This window comes from Sinocyclocheilus rhinocerous, unplaced genomic scaffold (assembly GCF_001515625.1).
Source record: "Sinocyclocheilus rhinocerous isolate Xijiao unplaced genomic scaffold, SAMN03320098_v1.1 scaffold1385, whole genome shotgun sequence".
Taxonomy (NCBI): Eukaryota; Metazoa; Chordata; class Actinopteri; order Cypriniformes; family Cyprinidae; genus Sinocyclocheilus; species Sinocyclocheilus rhinocerous.
Window position 1 is genome coordinate 434,810 of NW_015657989.1, and position 17,326 is coordinate 452,135.

The following is a 17,326-nucleotide window of genomic DNA, read 5'->3' on the forward strand; positions in this document are numbered from 1 at the left end:
GCCAGTTGGGACCACAGTCACAAAACAAAACATTGGTAACCGACTACGCCATAATGAACTGAAATCCTGCAGCGCCCGCAAGGTCCCCCTGCGCAAGAAGGCACATGTACAGGCCCGTTTAAAGTTTGCCAAAGAACATCTAAATGATTCAGAGACGGCTTGGGAGAAAGTGCTGTGGTCAGATGAGACCAAAATTGAGCTCTTTGGCATTAACTCGACTCGCCGTGTTTGGAGGGACAGAAATGCTTCCTATGACCCCAAGAACACCATCCGCTACTGTTATTACTGTTATTACACTTGTATACAAAACTTTGTATTATGCTTGTTATAGAGTGCGTGACGTCACGTGCACTACCGCCGGTGGCAGTAGACAACTAGGTTGTCACGGCCACCGTCACAGCCCTAATAGGCACAACTACCTTTCTGTGCAATCTTTCCTTCACATGTCTGAAAAGCTCAAACTGGCATAGATTAAAACACTGTCTTGGTTCAATTCATCATTTGTTAGAATTTAGTAAGATTTCTTTTTCATTCTTGTGAAGAATGAATGAATAATTTACTTGTAATATACTTATGCATCCATTCATGTAAATGTAAGCAAAAGGACAATGAATTAAAAGCTTAAACAAACTACTGTGTGTTTAGTGCTCCAGCCTGCAACCATTTAGGGTGTTTTCACACTTGGTCCTTTTCAGGCGTCTGAGCGCGGTTCGCGTGATTTTTGGCCCATATGTGAACACTCCAAACGATCTCAGACCCCTCAGAAGCGAACCGAGACCATCTCAGGAGGTTGTCGGAGTACGGTTCGCTTTCGGCTAAAGGTACGGTTCGCTAAAAACGGGCATTGTGAACACAAATTGGCCCGGGCTCACTTAATTTTTCCATTTGCGAATTCCGATGTAGTTTGGCCATCAGATGTTTCCGTACAAATCAGCAGTTCATAGGCTGCTTCTTCTGGCAGATCTCCACAAATTGTTCGTTCACAACGTACACTCGTTTATTTTAATTTCAACCACTTCCAAACTGTGTAAGAGAGATACGGCTGTGCGCCTTGCCAGTTTAAACTTTTTGATATAGGCTACGAGCGCGCACATCCCAGCGGGGGCTAAACTACACTCTCTTTAACGTTTGTTTCAACGGTCAAAAACACCCATGGTTCACATAAACACAGTTGGTTTTGTCTCAATCGAATGTAAACATCTGGGAAATGCATGTGTAACTGATCTGTGCAGTATGTAGTTCTAGTACAGCCGCCTAATATGAGAATGAGTAGAATCTATTATTCATACGATTAATAATATTCATTTTTATTTTTTTCATTTGATTAGTACATTTCTTACTTAAATGCTGCATTTAAGGATACCTGTACTGTACCTGAAAAATTTAAAGCAGTTTATTATATTATATTTTCTTTTCTTTTATTGGTCCAATTTATTTATTTTTTCTATCTCAATGTCAGCATGCCTTTTTCGCTGGTCCTTTTTGGTATCAAATTTAAGGCCATAAAAAGTACAATGGGGATGGAAAGACAATTGTCATATAGCATAATGTGATGATTAAAATGAAAAAGGCTATGATTTCATTGGTCTTAAAAACAGCAGAAATCCTGTGCTTTTTAAAACACTATTACATAGACAAGGAAAACAATTCAAAATAAATATTACAAAGGTGTATGAAACTTATATTTTTGTGCAAAAGATAAAATTTTCCAGTTTTGGAGGCCATAATGTCAGCCATCAAACACTGAACTGGACTAGATCCAAAAAGCAAAAGTCTGAACACAAAGAGGTCTGAGACACCATTACTGGTATACGTTAAAATAAAACTACCATAAAAATTACAGACCCTTCAATTCTTTGTAATTGGGCAAACTTACAAAATCAGCAGCAGGGAATCAAATAAATATTTTCCCCACTGTACATAATCTTTTTTTCATGTACACTTGCTTTATTGGTTATGAGCTCAAATGCACACAAAATATACACATAGCAGTTTCAACCCCAGACAATATTTCCCAAAGTGTCTGTCCAGTATTTTTAAGAGTTAAGCTTTAGATCTGTGGCTTTCTCTAATAGTCTGAGCTTTAATTTCAAACATTGCTGGTAGCTCAAAGCAGAAAGGAATCATGGGAAGAGTCATGGGAAAACGAGTCAAACCATGTCACATTGCTTTTGACTAACACTAAGATATAGTCCACAGAAAATCTATAATGCTGGTAGTTTGTGTAACATGTTGAGGAAAAATGGCAACAACAAGAAGTACAACTTTGTCTCCTAGCCAAGCATCTATGCACTTTCTTTTTCCTCTTTGCGCAGGAAGGTGTTACAGCAGAATAGATAGAATCTAAGCAAACACTGTGAAAGCAGACAAAACCACAGCTAGGCTCAACAAACAAACACAATTCATGACATGGAGCCTTTAATATGCATCTTCCAGGCATACAGTAAACTAACAGTAAAAAAAAGGCAAGTTTCTACATTCATTGGGATGCATTATATGTTTAATTCTTCTAGGGCTGTCAAATCGATTAATCACTATTAATCGCATCCAAAATTAGTTTTTGTTTACACAATATATTTGTGTGTGTACTGTGTATATTTATATGTATACAAATACAAGCACATACATGTATATATTTAAGAAACATTTACATGTGTGTGTGTGTGTGTATATATATATATTAAAATATGAATTTATATATAAATATATATATCTTAAATATATACATGTATGTGTGTGTATTTATATATACATATAAATTAGGGCTGTCATCTAGGGCTGCCACTAACGACTATTTTTATTTCGATTAATATATCGACTAATTTATCGATTAATCTAAACGATTAATTCCCCCCCCCAAAAAAAATCAACAATTTTACTTAAGAATATTTTATTAAATGTACTTAACCTGCACGTATGTAAATAATTAAAACGCATATACTGTATTAGAACTGCATCGCATAATTATTTAATTAAATCGTAGCATTTGTGAATTCACAATTATGCTTAATTATGATTTTTACATGGGTTTAATATATCATGCAGCCTTGGAAAACAGACTAATGTGTTTTATACATTCTCGTCTGTGAAATGCGCCACTTCCGGTATTTTGCCGGTTAGTCGACACGAGCAAAATGAAGTCGAGGATTTTTTTATGCATTCAAACAATTCGTCCAAAACAGTGCTAATATAAAGGAAACCAGGCTGATTACATCAGAGATTGCAGAGAGAACAGAGACTCGCGTTGCGTTTTCAGTGAATTACTCATTCCAGTGCGTTTCGCTTTTAAATGCGAGCTCTGTCATATTCTGTGATTGTCTCTGAAAAGTGCAAGCAACTCATCGCGCTGTGTGAAGTACAGACTGAACGGATTGTCAACACATCATTGTCAACACATCCCCGTTGGTTGGTTTAGGTTTTTTTTGGCATCACCATGTGGTCCTGTTCGGTATTGCAACTTGACTTTTCTAAAATGTAAAAAAGCTATTTGCTGTTGCACTGTACACATTCTATACAATTCAATTGAAATGTTTTTTTGCTTTTTTTTAATCTATCATATGTGCTTATATGGGCTCCTTATATCATTTGGTTCTTTGGTGTCCTTTTGGAGTTTCTAAGTGTCCTTTTTTGGAAAGACATCTAAATTTATCTTGAAAAAAGCTTGCAGAAAATACAGATTTTTGAGAATCACCCTTCAATCTTTTGGTTTACTTTGGTCCTGTTCACGTGTGTTTTTGTTCGGGAGGTTTTGTACTCGTTCAGAAGATGTGTAATAGCGCCCCCAAGTGTATAACAGTGAAAACACGAAAAGCCGTAAAAACTCATCTTTAGCCCGATTCGGACGGTAATTGTTTCACATATTTTTCTCACCTCAGTGATAAAACTTATGGATTCGGATGGCGATTTATTCACAGTGGAGGAGCGAGTTCTGTGATCCTACGAACCCGGAAACGCGCTGCTCACATGGCCAGTCACATGACTGTCTGCTGTAAATAAAATTAATTTTATTTACAAATTTATTCTTATTATTGTGTAATATGTATTTAAAAATACTTATGAAAAAATTTATTCTTATTATTCCAAGCATATTTTATAATATATAATCCTATTTATTATTTGATTGTTTAAATCTCCTGTTTAAGGAAAATAGACACGCTATAGTTGTATATAATTCTACGCGATCCTATATATCGGTTTATAATACACATTTTAAAACTGTATTGCATACCTGCTGCTGCCATAATACAGACCCATTTCGAATGTTTACATGCTTTTCTTCTCTTTCTGCTCCCAGTCGCTCTGGTGGAGCAGTTATGAAGTATTGCCCTTTTAAATACTTTCCAGCATTTCAGAAATAAATATGTATGCAAATAACACAGAAGTACAACGTTACCTTACAGTGTTCGGGAGTGCTCAAAAAGGGTTTAAACTTAAAAGACGAGATAACTCGTCAATGGCGGGGAAAGAGTTAATCACAGAAAAAGGGTGTGATTAATTAGATTAAAAATTGTAATCTATTAACAGCCCTAATATAAATAAACACAATACACACACAAATATATATTGTGTAAACACAAACTTTTATTTTGGATGCAATTAATCACTTTGACAGCCCTAATTCTTACAATACAAACTACTGTACAAAAATCATGACTTACCTGTAAGTCAGTTCAGTATTTATTCAAGTAAATATCGTATTATAATCTCCCTTTTACCTATACGGTGCAATACATCGAATGCCAGACATTTTGTAATGTTGTCCGAATTCTGTAGTGAACAATTCCATGTCCTATATACTGTAGTTCACGATGTACATTATAATGCCAATAACGTAATATACTGATGAGTGGCTAAAAAAAACACACACTTTAATAAATCATTAATTTGTTTTAAAAAACACATTTAAACGCAGAAAGGCAAAATTATACAGATCATTTTGTAATAAGTGATTAAACCTACCTAAAAATGCCAAGTGTTTTATCTTTGTTCACTAATTAATTTACTAGGGGAACACTATTGTTAATGCAGAAGACTCTACACAGAGGAAATGATAATTAGTGGATAAGTCAAATATTCAGTTATGTCCTGCAGGTAATATATTCTTCTGTTTAATTAATTCATGTTATTTATAACTCCATTACTGCTTTAGGAACTGATTAGAATGCATCTCTTCTCTGAGTGCAGAAACAATGCATAGATTGTTGTAGAGTTTCAAGATGCTTAAAAAAAACTAAATACAGTGGTGTGAAAAAGTGTTGGCCCCCTTCCTGATTTCTTATTTTTTTGCATGTTTGTCACACTTTAATGTTTCAGATCATCAAACAAATTTAAATATTAGTCAAAGATAACACGTTCATATAGTTAAACATATTGATACATAGGTTAAGTAATATTAATAAAAATATACATAGGTGTTTTGTTTTTCCTATTCATATTTTTGTGACAATTCATTTTCAACAAGATTGTTAAGGGTTTTGAACTTGAATAAGTGTTGACTAGCAATGGCATTGGAAAGCATAGACCACCTTCTAGTAAAGCAGAAGGACGTCAACATGATACAACAGCACATTTCCTGTGTTTAAACAGGTGGGACACACACGCAATGTTCTGATGAGTCAAAGGTGCACATAAATGTGACCAAAGCTTTTGTGTAGCTGTGTCTGATGTACTGTCTTTGCTTCAATCTGCTTCTCAACATGAAACATGGAAAATTCATAAATTTGAGAATTTGAGTCAAGTTTACTGCATACATTTTTAAATATAAAGGGGACAGGTTTGGATGACTCACAAAACAACCCACCAAAATATTATAATTCCTGCATATATCCCTTGTGCTGCGCTTAAAATCCTTTTTGGTCTAATTTGATGTTCTTGGTCAAAAATGACCAGCCTTTTAAAAACTGCTTGTAAATTTCACATTTTGCTATATTATTCTCAAATTCAGTCTTTTTGTCAGCTTGTTTTGTTTCAGTGAGCACATGTTTTGTTTTTCTTTTAGGAACTGACTGGCTGCATTGATTTCATTGATTGATTTTATGCACCTTTATAATAAAAAGCTTTATTTTTAGTCCAACACATTAACATTAACTATCATCTTCAAGAAAAATAATCTTCTATATACAGTATGTGGGAAATAAGGAAACTATATATATATATATATATATATAGTTTTCGGGCCAATACGGTAGTTTCCTTGTTCTCCACAATTTGGACTGACCGAATGGAAAATATGAGAACTTACCCATCTTGGTCTTGGTAGTTCACATTCAGCCTCTTTGGGGAGCCCAGCAACTCTAGAGAAACAAATGGAAATAAAAGTCAGGACATGATGTGATGTTTTGAACAAATCAGTCAGCTGCTGATCCCTCCATTAGAGAGGTGTGAGGCATGATGATATTATGGCATGAAAGCACTTGTTTCAAACTTTCAACAGGCAATTGTTTTGTACTCAAACACAACATAGATTGATGGTTATGTCATGTTATTTTTTTTTCTCTGTAAGTAACAAAACATTCATTACGTGCCTATTTTGTCATCTGAACAATATTTGCATGTAAACACATTTTTTTGATTATAACTTTTTTTTTTTTTTTTGCATATGAACTGAAGAGTCAACTCAGTTCAAACAGTCTTAAAGGGATACTTAAGATGTTCTCATTATTTAATCCTTCCAAATATTACCGTCTTAACAGCCATGCAGGATCTTAACCATCCAAATTAGGAAGGACTTTTCTGAATAAACTTTTCCATGTATAGAATAAGGACAAGAGCAAAAAAAAGTGGCTTGCATTTTCTGCTTTACATAAGAGTGACCACAAATAATTTTAATGCTAAATGACAAAGAACTTGAATATAAATGTTCCTTGTTTTCTTTTTTGGAACATTTATAAATGCAGACATGTGAAGTGATACAAACAGTGAAAAGTCCCAATGCTGTTGGACTGTTTTTATCAGAATCAGAAAACGCTCCTTCACCAATCAGATTAACAGGCCTATTTTAACTGTTCTATAATGGAAGTTAGAATGTTCTAATGATGTGGAGAAGTAAAAGAAAACAAAAGTAGAATATTTACAGAATAAAGAGCAGCTTTGTAAGCATTGTAAACATAAAAAAATATAAAATGCTGAAAGATTTTTTTTACTCCATCTGTCGCTAAAGGGAAAATGTGATCTAAGTCACTAAGTGAAGAGCAATGAATGCAGAGCAAGACTGTCCCAACTGTCAGTGACAGTAGACAAGTCTGTCCTCTAAACAACACAGAGCTGCGTCATCGTTTAAAACGAGTTCTGAGCTACACAGCATCTGACCTCTTTTATCACAAACAAACATGGAAATGAAGAGTCTTAACTGCAAATGTAAACTGTGTTCCCTTACCTGTCAATACACACACAGCTGCCTGTCCCATCTTGACTTTAAAGTAATGCCAAAAACCTAAACTTTTCTTTTTGTTCTTACATCCTCTAAACACCAATCATTCACCTGCTCAGAAACCCTTCCATCCAATTTATATATCTAAATCCATCACCCTCACAAAAGATCCTCTCTTCTGCTCCAAATCAGAGAAAACTTCAAGAAATTGGATCTAGAACTATTTGTTCCCTCCAGCAAAGTGGGAGCCATCACGATGCAATGAATTTCTCCCCCCACATCTTCTGGATTAAAACCAATCAGAAAAAAATATTTCACTCCTGTATTTAGGAGAGTGAAAAGGCCTTTCATGGTTGACCGTTAAAGACAAAGAATGCAAGGATGTGTACAGTACTGTATGTGAAAAAATGTACTGCATGTCTTTAAAACATAATTTCGCTACACACAACACATTTCAATTCACACAATTTTATACATCCAGCTTTTACAGCCTCATTGTGTTTATCATGCTACTACAAAACTACTCTAACTCAAATTTTCATGGAAAATGTTTTTTTAAATAAAAACTGAAAGAGTAAGCTTCGTATGCTTAAATGTGGTGACAGAACAAGAAGCAAACTGAACAAGAAGCGCAAAAAAAAAAAAAAGTAGTATACATGCGAAGTAGACAAATAAATGCAGGTCCTATAGCTATACCCTATTTTGGTTGATCCAAGTAGCCTAACACGGTTTGCTTCACATTGCACTGATTTCCTATGGATCTGAGGGGTCTCTAAGCCATGCCTGTGGCTCATGCTGGGCTAATCACAGGCCCTGTTGTACTCCAACAGAACCACCCCACTGAGGGCTACACGCCACAGCCAGCGGGCAGAGGGAACGATGCCAATGGAGCTATGAACTTATTACTGCAGGGGAAGGGGAAAAAAGTTGATGTTGTGGGTCTTTCAAGAGGAGTTCGAGTTTCAACATGAGGCAACATTCCAGACATGGCTAACCCACCCAATCTCTCAATTTCCATCTATGTCCCCCTCTCTCTCCCTTGCTCACAGTATCTACACAAAAGTGTGCGTTCAAACACAAACACCCTTTGTGTCTGTCAGCAGTGGTCTTTTCTCGTTGAATGGAAAAGCTGCTTCTAATGTGGGCACCTCTCAAATGAAATGAGCCACAGGACTCAACCACTCCCTAAACCCACACAATAAACATAATGAGCCAATTTAAAGGACACCCTGTATCAAGTCATTTATTGTCACAGGGCCTGTTGTTGTTGTTTTGTTTGCTTGTTTTTTTTATGCTTGAAGGCATCATTCCATCTTTCCTTAGGAATATAATCACCCTTCAAAAACCTTTAAAATCACAACAGCATACATGTATTGAGTGAATCTGAAGTTTGGATGTAAACATGTGAGAACACAGAGTGTCTGAGGTGTAATCAACAATAGCCTTAAATATACATTTGGCATGTTTATGCTAACAATAATGTCACTGAAAATGCATCTGTGAAAATGTCAAACTAATGTCAGCTCTTAGATTGTCTTTAATTAATGCCACGTCATTACCAAACACAACTTCTGAGATAAGACTGCAAATCCAAATCTGAATGAAGATCAGATTTTGCAACATAGTTAAGTACACACTTCCAATGTTTCATACATATGTATAAAATATAAATATATATGATTTAATGACATTTTCAAATTAAAAGAAGAAATAAAATAAATTTCTTGTGAATCAAATCAGCATATTAGAATGAGTTCTGAAGGATCACGTGACACTAAAAAACTAAAGTAATGGCTGAAATTCAGCTTTGCCATCAAACATGAATATATAGCGTTTTGTAATATTAAAATAAAAAAACAAAAAGATATTTAAAAATATATATATTTTAAATTGTAATATTTCACAATATTACTGTTTTTACTATATTTTTGAGCAAATAAATGCAGTCTTGGTGAGCATAAAAGACTTTCATAAACATTAAAAAAAATCATATCAACCCCAAACTTTTGAACGGTAGTCTATACATGTCTGAAGACAAGACGATGAGATGTTGCACTTACGGAGAACTTATCAGTCAATAAAAGAAAATGTGTCATATGTCAAAAATGTGTTAAAAACTAATACAAAAAAAGGAATACACTTCTACAATGAAATTGTTTAAGTAATTTGTTTTAAAACAATCGACTGTAAAGGAAATTCTCAAGCTGAAAAGTTGAAATGTTTGGCATAATCTTTTACTATAATTTCAAGAGAAAAAAATTAGATAAAGTACATTTGCAAAGCAAATTTATTTTAAACATTATCAACACTTGAAAATAGGGATGTAACGATTCACTCAACTCACGATTCGATTCGATTCACGGTTTTGATTTCACGATTCGATTCACGGTTTTGATTTTGATTTTTTTTTACAAATTTGGATAAAAGCGTCTGCTAAATGACAATTTAAATATAATATAAATGTAAATAACAAAACTAAATTGAAATTTTAAAACAAGCCCCAAATCAAATACATAAGTAACACAAATAAATCTCTTCATATAAACAAAAGAAGGCTTTGTCTGTGCTCTTTACATTTAAAATTAGAGGCAACCATTGCATTTTAATCCTGATCCAAACAAAGATGCTGCATACATGCAACATGAGCAGTTTTTAAACTAAATTAGATTGTATAGTTTCGAAATTTGAAGCAAAAACAGAATGGTTTGACTTCAGTTTTGTGAAACTATACATAAAAAATATCTGCATGAAACAGCGGACGAGCTAAATGAGATGCAGATTCACTCTCTGCCAGCAGGTGGCGCTTAAAACGTTTCCTTGCTTTCCGCTGTAAACAAAGGAGCGCTGCACATATGAACTTTAATATGCATTATACAGAGGCAAGATGAAAAGAAAAAATACCATCTAAACTTTTCTAAACACAGTAAGTTCCCCTCAGACATACATTCATATAAACTCCTACCCCTAATTGAATCGCGATTTGTTTAGCATCTCAACCGATTTGAATCGTCACATATTTAAATCGATTTTCAACCGGCTCGCGGTTAATCGTTACATCCCTACTTGAAAATCTTTTGACAATCAAATCAAAGTCAGTGTTGCTGTGTCACTAACCTGCCATTTCTGTTATAATGATAAGTCAAAAAAAAAAGAATGACAAGGTCATTAGGGTTTTAAAAATATCACACATTTTGACAACAACAAAAGACATGTTTTGTTCATGTCAAATGGAGTAGAATAACCCTAATAACCCTTGATAAACATCTTGATATTCATGACTCAAAAATACACAAACATACACACACACACACACACACACACACACACACAGTGAAGCATAAAAGTGTGAACACTACTAAAGACTAAATACTTTTCAGAAATGTACAGGAACAGAAGCAGGTGTTGGAGGTAAATCTCTCAACAGATTAGATAATGACTTTAATTAGATGGATCACTAGAGATTTGGTTTGGCTTGCCAGAAGTAATTTGGGGTTTAACAGAGTTGAATGACCTACCAACAATTTGTTCCAGTAAACAATTCAGTGTGAAATACAAGCTAACAACTTGTCTTATTAGTAAAATTATAAGCAACACCTTATTAGCAACCTCTCAATAAGCTAGCATTAAAAATGAAGACCGTAGATAGAGGAGTTTTCATCTCTGCATAAGGTTGAACCACCTAGCTATACACCTTTACCCACGAGGATTTCAGCATCTTTATGTGTGGCGCACCAGACCCAGCAGTCACATTACTGTTATCCCATGAGCCTTTGTGACAGTGTGTTCAAAGGGAATTACCACCACAAAATAGGAAAAAGGTTTTACTGTAATACCCTTCCAAAACACTGGATCTTGGCTCATGTCTTAAACAACGTTCTGCCACACGATGAAAGCCTCCCTGAACAAAACAACTGGAAAATTGTCAAGGTGTCTGAGCTCACTGTCAGTGGATGAGCAGAGATAAACGAAGGACCTGGTTATGCAACACGCACCACATGACTGCGCACAAAAGTGAATTACTTTCTGAATGTACATTTGAAATAATGCAAATGATCTTGCAAATGACTCAATCAAACCTATGTCTGAAAGGCAAAGTTTCACTAATAAATTCTAATTCTGCATATTCTAATTCTGCGAAATACAAAATAAAGTTTATTTTGCCCACACTGGGCTACCCATATGTCCATATTAAACAATCAATGCATATTATTACATAAACATTTTCCTTCATCCTTTTTCTGCCACATTAATGAAATGGAGCACTAAAACTCCATTCAAACTATTTTTTAATTAAATAAATAAATTTTCTCTTAAATTTCATATTCTTAATTTTTGTTGACAATAACTAAACTATAACATGTTCTGTGACAGCTTTTGGCCATCTAACAAAGACGTCATGATGGTTATCTTTCTATTCCTTCTCAAAATGTAAATCTTTACCCAATCATGAATGAGGACGTTAGAAAGAAGGTATTTAAGATAAACTTCACAGATTGATCCTAGTCTTGGATGAAGATAAAATCATTACAACGAAAGCAGACATGATGTTCTGATCTCATATCTCTTGCATAGTCTGGTTTCGTCGCCTGCCTTTGTAAAGTTGTTATGGTACTGATGACTGTAAACAGAGCTGCCGAGAACCAATCAGCTTGAATTAATCTTAAATTTACCTTGCTAGTCTGTGCATAATGACTTTTCTCTAAACAGGACATTTTTATCATGGAAGCTTCAATTAATAATTTTTGTGAAATTAATGTTGTTGGAAATAACCAGGAAAGTAATGTTTTGTTTTTAAAAAATCTGTTCTGAATGAGCTGAAGCTCAGTGGATCATATGACCAATGGCCATAGTGATACCAAAGATTATGTTAAATCTCAATGTAGGTCATTATTCAGCTTGACAATACAGAACATTTGGGTCACAAAGGTCAAATATAATCCAAACTAAAAAGGACATGTCTTTTTAGTTTGGATTATTTAGTTTGGACAAGAGCAATAATATTTATTAAAATATTTTTATTCTGAAATGACTGATTATTCCCTTTGATTATTATTCAAAGTGGTGATTTCTTGCTTCCAAATTACTGTGCACACTACCTATTACATAAGTCAATGAGGATGTGAATGTGTTGAGATTTCTGAAGCCTGTAGAGATTTGCTATCATTTGCATTAACAATGAAATCTGAAATGAAACAGGGAAGGTAAGACAAATCAAAGCTGAAAAGTTAAGTAACTACACAACTAAATCACGCCCATATTTATTATAGCTACAAACAATCGCTTTCTGACACCATGTACTAATCAGAAGCAATGCTGTGTTTCCAACAACAAGTGGTTTGTCGCTCTTTGCCGAAGGCGAAAGCTCTTCATGGCACAATAAGAAACAGAACATATTTGATATATAAATGCACAGCTATGTGGACTGGGATTTGGACCAATGAGATTTCACAGTGCATCGCCACAAAACCAGAAACCAAATGATCACTAAAATGCCACCCTCAAGTTACGCGAGTCATCTTTTATCACTGGTCACTTTGCCGTTTCGCCTGGTTTAGGCACAGTGTGGAAATGATGCAAAACAGGGATTAGGCTACACAAAACTTACCCCTTGCACTGTGCAAAAAAATCCTTTACATAATTTGGGTTCCTGACCAGCCTTTTAAAAATTGCTTGTAAAAATCTAATTAAGCTATATTATCACCAAATCTTCAATTAAATCATTTTGTCAACTTGTTTCTTTCAATTAACACAGATTTTATATTTCTTTTTGGAAAGAATTGTACATAGGCCTAGGAAGTTGGTATACCCTGTGTGAGCAAAGTCAGTAAGTTTTAGTCCAATGCGATAATATTAGCATTTTTGGGAAAAAGAAAATCCTCTCTAGTAGGGCTGCATGATAAATCGAAATGGAATCGAGATCGCGATTCAACAGAAGCTGCGATTGTCATGCGTATCTTTCAGTGAAGCACGGTTCAGTGATCAGCAGTAAATCCTAGGTCAGCAATCACCTTAAGACTATTAAAACAAAGGCAGAAGAGTGCATTCACATGCAGTCATTTCTAACAGACAAATAAATGTGAGGACCTAGATGTGAGATGTTGTACGTGTCTTCTGATCTGCGCTGTTTGTGTTTTCTACAGTAGCCTTGTATTCTGTAGACTAATTAAGCTAAAAATAGAAAATGCATGCGAGCTCTCACATAATGTGAATAATACTGTCCATCCTTTATTTAATCTCTAGTTTCGATGAATATTTAAAAGCTGACTGTAAGATGCAGGACCTGTTTGTTAAGTTGAAGGAACGGTTGGCTTACACAGTTTATACTAGATCTAGCGATGACTGACAACATCACTCATGGATTAACTCATTGAGCAGATTCCAAAACAGTCCTGATTAGCCTGACCCATCTGTCATGAACAAGAGGAGAGAGTATTAAAACGTGTACATGCTTGTGTAAAACATGCTTTGCGTGGAAAAACTCACTGGCTTTCAGTCAACTCATGTCTCACTAGTATTTTTACCTCAGTAATTTACAGGGCTACTACATTTTTAGGGAACAAAAGCGAGTGAAAGCAAAGCTGACTGACATTGTTAAGGTACTGTGAACGGTGTGTTGAAATCCAGTTCTCTTTAAAGTTAATCTGTCAGTTTGCCATATGGGTTATCCCTGATTTACAAGACAGTTGGAGGTGAAAATGAACACCATAATTCCAGATTTTGGCAAAATGGAAGGAGGCTGTTAAGAATTTCAGGTTTTAATGTTCAAGTTAAGTCAATACAAGAAACCGTAAGCTCAATCAACAGAATTTGGGGTATGCTGTTGATTAGTATAAACATTATTTTGACCCATTCCTCCTTTTCCTTAATGTCAGCATGAAATCAAAACTCTATAGCAAGCATTATTTTAAATGCTTGCTATTGATGTAAGTTGATTTTTGTATGCTGGACTTTTCCATTCATTTAGTCCGCTTAACCCACTTTCTTAAATTTGACTTCAAGCTCGCATTCAGATGTGACTGCATCCAATCAGCTTGCAATGCACAGAACCAAGTCCCCTCTCTACATTATTTCTGATAATCTATTTTACTCCGATGTATACAAAAGAAAAGATCTGATGATCTGTCGCTACTTTTGTTTCATCGCAACTTTGAAAAATAACAAGGTTACAATTTAAGTAAATGAGGCCCTTCTGCATGAGAACTTTACTTACTGAGAACTTCTTAATGTTGCCTTGTTTTGTAAAACCAAACCCAGTCCCAAAAATCTCCAAGACACTTCTTTAAGAAATCCTTGATGTGATTAAGATCAATAGGGCATTTTGACTGACAAGGAACACAATAAATTATTAATTTACAAAGATTTCACACTGACATCAATATCCTGTAGCAGAATATGACCATAATTGGACTGCCTATAACCTTTCAGATATGCAGGGGAGTTCACTGACCGTCTGACCTGACAGGAACTCACCCTGTTTGGCCTCCAGCCGAAGCAGTCTCAATCTGCTTGGGGAAGACACGCAGACGGTCCTGAAAACATCCTCTGCAGGTGCACTGCACCAACATGGCCAAATAACCAACCCTTGACCCCTAATGAGCAGACAGACTACTGAATTTAATCCCCAAAAAAGGCTTTACTGTACCAGTCTAACTGCAGTTGATGGCTGAAGGAAACTATTTACATCTAGTGTTTACATTAAGTGCATACATTACTGGAATGGTCAATAGATGCTAATGGTCTTTTCATGTTCAGTTTGGATGCAGCTGTTGTTTGGTGTCATACAGGCTTGATTCAAGCAATTAGTCTAGTGCTACTGCCATTGCTGTTGCAGCTCATAATGTTAAATAAATGAGTCCCTGATGGTTAATCTTAAAGGGGTCATATGATGCGATTTCAATTTTTCCTTTCTCTTTGAAGTGTTACAAGCTCTTGGTGCATAAAGAAGATCTGTAAAGTTGCAAAGACTAAAGTCTCAAATCCAAAGAGATAAGGGGCGTAAAATTTCCGTCACACGCTTGAGGTATCCGGCCAATCACAATGCACTGGACAGCTGACCAATCAGATCACACCTCATTTTTCAGACCGATGAGCTTTGTAAAAATCGACGCGTTTCAGAAAGGCGGGGCATAGAGAAACAATAATGTACAGTACGTGGAAAATAATGTGCTTTTTGAACCTTAAACCGCATAAACATTTCATTACACCAAATACACAAAATAATGTTATTTTTAGCAGCATCATATGACCCCTTTAAAATTAGACACAGCAACATCTAGGCAAGTCAAATCAACAACTTATGAGCTTGAAAATGAATTCTTCAACTAAAGTGTAATCTATGACACAACAACGTTTGCAAGAATGAGCATACAAGGAATCAGGTTGCAGATTAGCTCATTTAAAATATTTTAAATGTGAAATTTTTTTTAAAGATATTAAATACTTAATTGATGTATAATCTGATCTGTGGCTGATAATGTATTGACTCAGTACAGACAATGATGATGAGTTTGTTTAATATTTTCAAATGACTAAAAATTGCACTATACTGCAAACTATAGTCATCAACACACAACAACAGCTGCCAAAAGAAGAAATATGTTTAAAAAGCAGCCTACTTACTATTTCTGTTGGTCTTGATCTTGGTCAGAAGTTTATGAGCTAAAGGAAGGTCTCCATTCTTCACAGCCAGAAGAAGGTCCTGCTCCTTGCCCATGGCTCTTGTCCAGCTTCCAGAAAAGTGTTACAATTTGGATTCACAATGTCATGATCTTCTCGGTTCATGAAACTTTGGACTTGGCTTTTGGTTTACCTTATCGTTTTTTACACATATGGTCTAAACATTTAGCACACTGAGCTTTTAATTAGTTTTCGAGTTGCTACATATGCTACATAAAGTAGATGATTGTTCTTGAGCAGGGGGAGTATACTGACTGTAAGCCATCCTTACAGCCAGAAACATCACAGGGAAACCTATGGGGAAAACAGACATGCTGTATTATCATGGTTCTATACAGTCATTTACATTTTAACATAATATTTGTACATAAAACGCAACTTTTGTTGTTGTTTTAAGAAAACAGTTTATGACATCTTGAATCTGTTTTTTTTTTATATATATATATTTACAATAAACAAGCAACCAATCACTTCCATGAAACCTAAGAGCGCTTCTGTGATCGTTTCATTGTTATGGAAAGTACAGTAGGACGGATAATAAGACGTTGAAAATAACCCTATGCATTAATGACAACTTTCCTGACCGGTTACCTGTGTAAGTGTTATTTAATCAAATAGTAAAGAAGTAATGCACTTGTCGTGTAGAGCTGTAGGATCACATATATACTCACCAATGCGTAGCCAGGTCGATATAAGCGCTTGAAGCCACTTATTCAACTAAATCGACGAAGTTCAATAAGCATAATCCCGTTTATGTTTTCGGTTTCTGTTCGGGAAATCGCAAAAGAGCAATGCCATAATTGAACGTGTTTGACACAACACAAGTGACCAAGGCGTGAGCGCGCGCGGATCTGTCACGCGCCTCCCTGGTGCTCGCTCTTCCTGAAAGGTGCGCTGTGAAGACTCTTAAATATTCCAGAAAAAAAGGAATTCCCTAAATGCGAATATCTCCTATAAAATACTCTGTATGTTCAAATTGCTGAATGTAATGTTCCAAAGATTTCTTAATAATTCCATGTTATATTTACAGTTTGCATTTATACCATAAGTGTTAATCAAGGCTAATTTAGCAGTTATTTCCCAATGGCCTTCGTATTCGTTGATGGTAATTTCGGCTATATAGTCAAGGAAAACATCTGGGACTACCATGTTAAGTCGTTGTAGTTTCTAAAGTTAGTGCGACATCTGGTGCCTGGACGCTGTAATATCCTGAGTTTTTTTTTTTTTTCAAGAATATAAATACACAACAATACAAAAAGTTACATAAAAAAAATAAATAAA

The 17,326-nt window shown here is 35.2% G+C and overlaps 1 protein-coding gene across 1 annotated transcript in view; it reads right to left on the reverse strand.

Moving 5' to 3' along the window:
- LOC107721987 (caskin-2-like) overlaps nucleotides 1-16,939 on the reverse strand; it is a 70,505-nt gene extending 53,566 nt beyond the window's left edge. Inside the window, exons 1-3 of the mRNA XM_016530216.1 lie at nucleotides 16,717-16,939; nucleotides 15,989-16,339; nucleotides 6,242-6,293 (exon numbers count right to left, since the gene is read on the reverse strand). Of these exons, the coding sequence (XP_016385702.1) occupies nucleotides 6,242-6,293; nucleotides 15,989-16,082 (146 nt within the window). The 5' untranslated portion in view covers nucleotides 16,083-16,339; nucleotides 16,717-16,939. The remainder of the gene's footprint in view (nucleotides 1-6,241; nucleotides 6,294-15,988; nucleotides 16,340-16,716) is intronic.
- Between the last annotated feature and the right edge of the window lie 387 nt (nucleotides 16,940-17,326).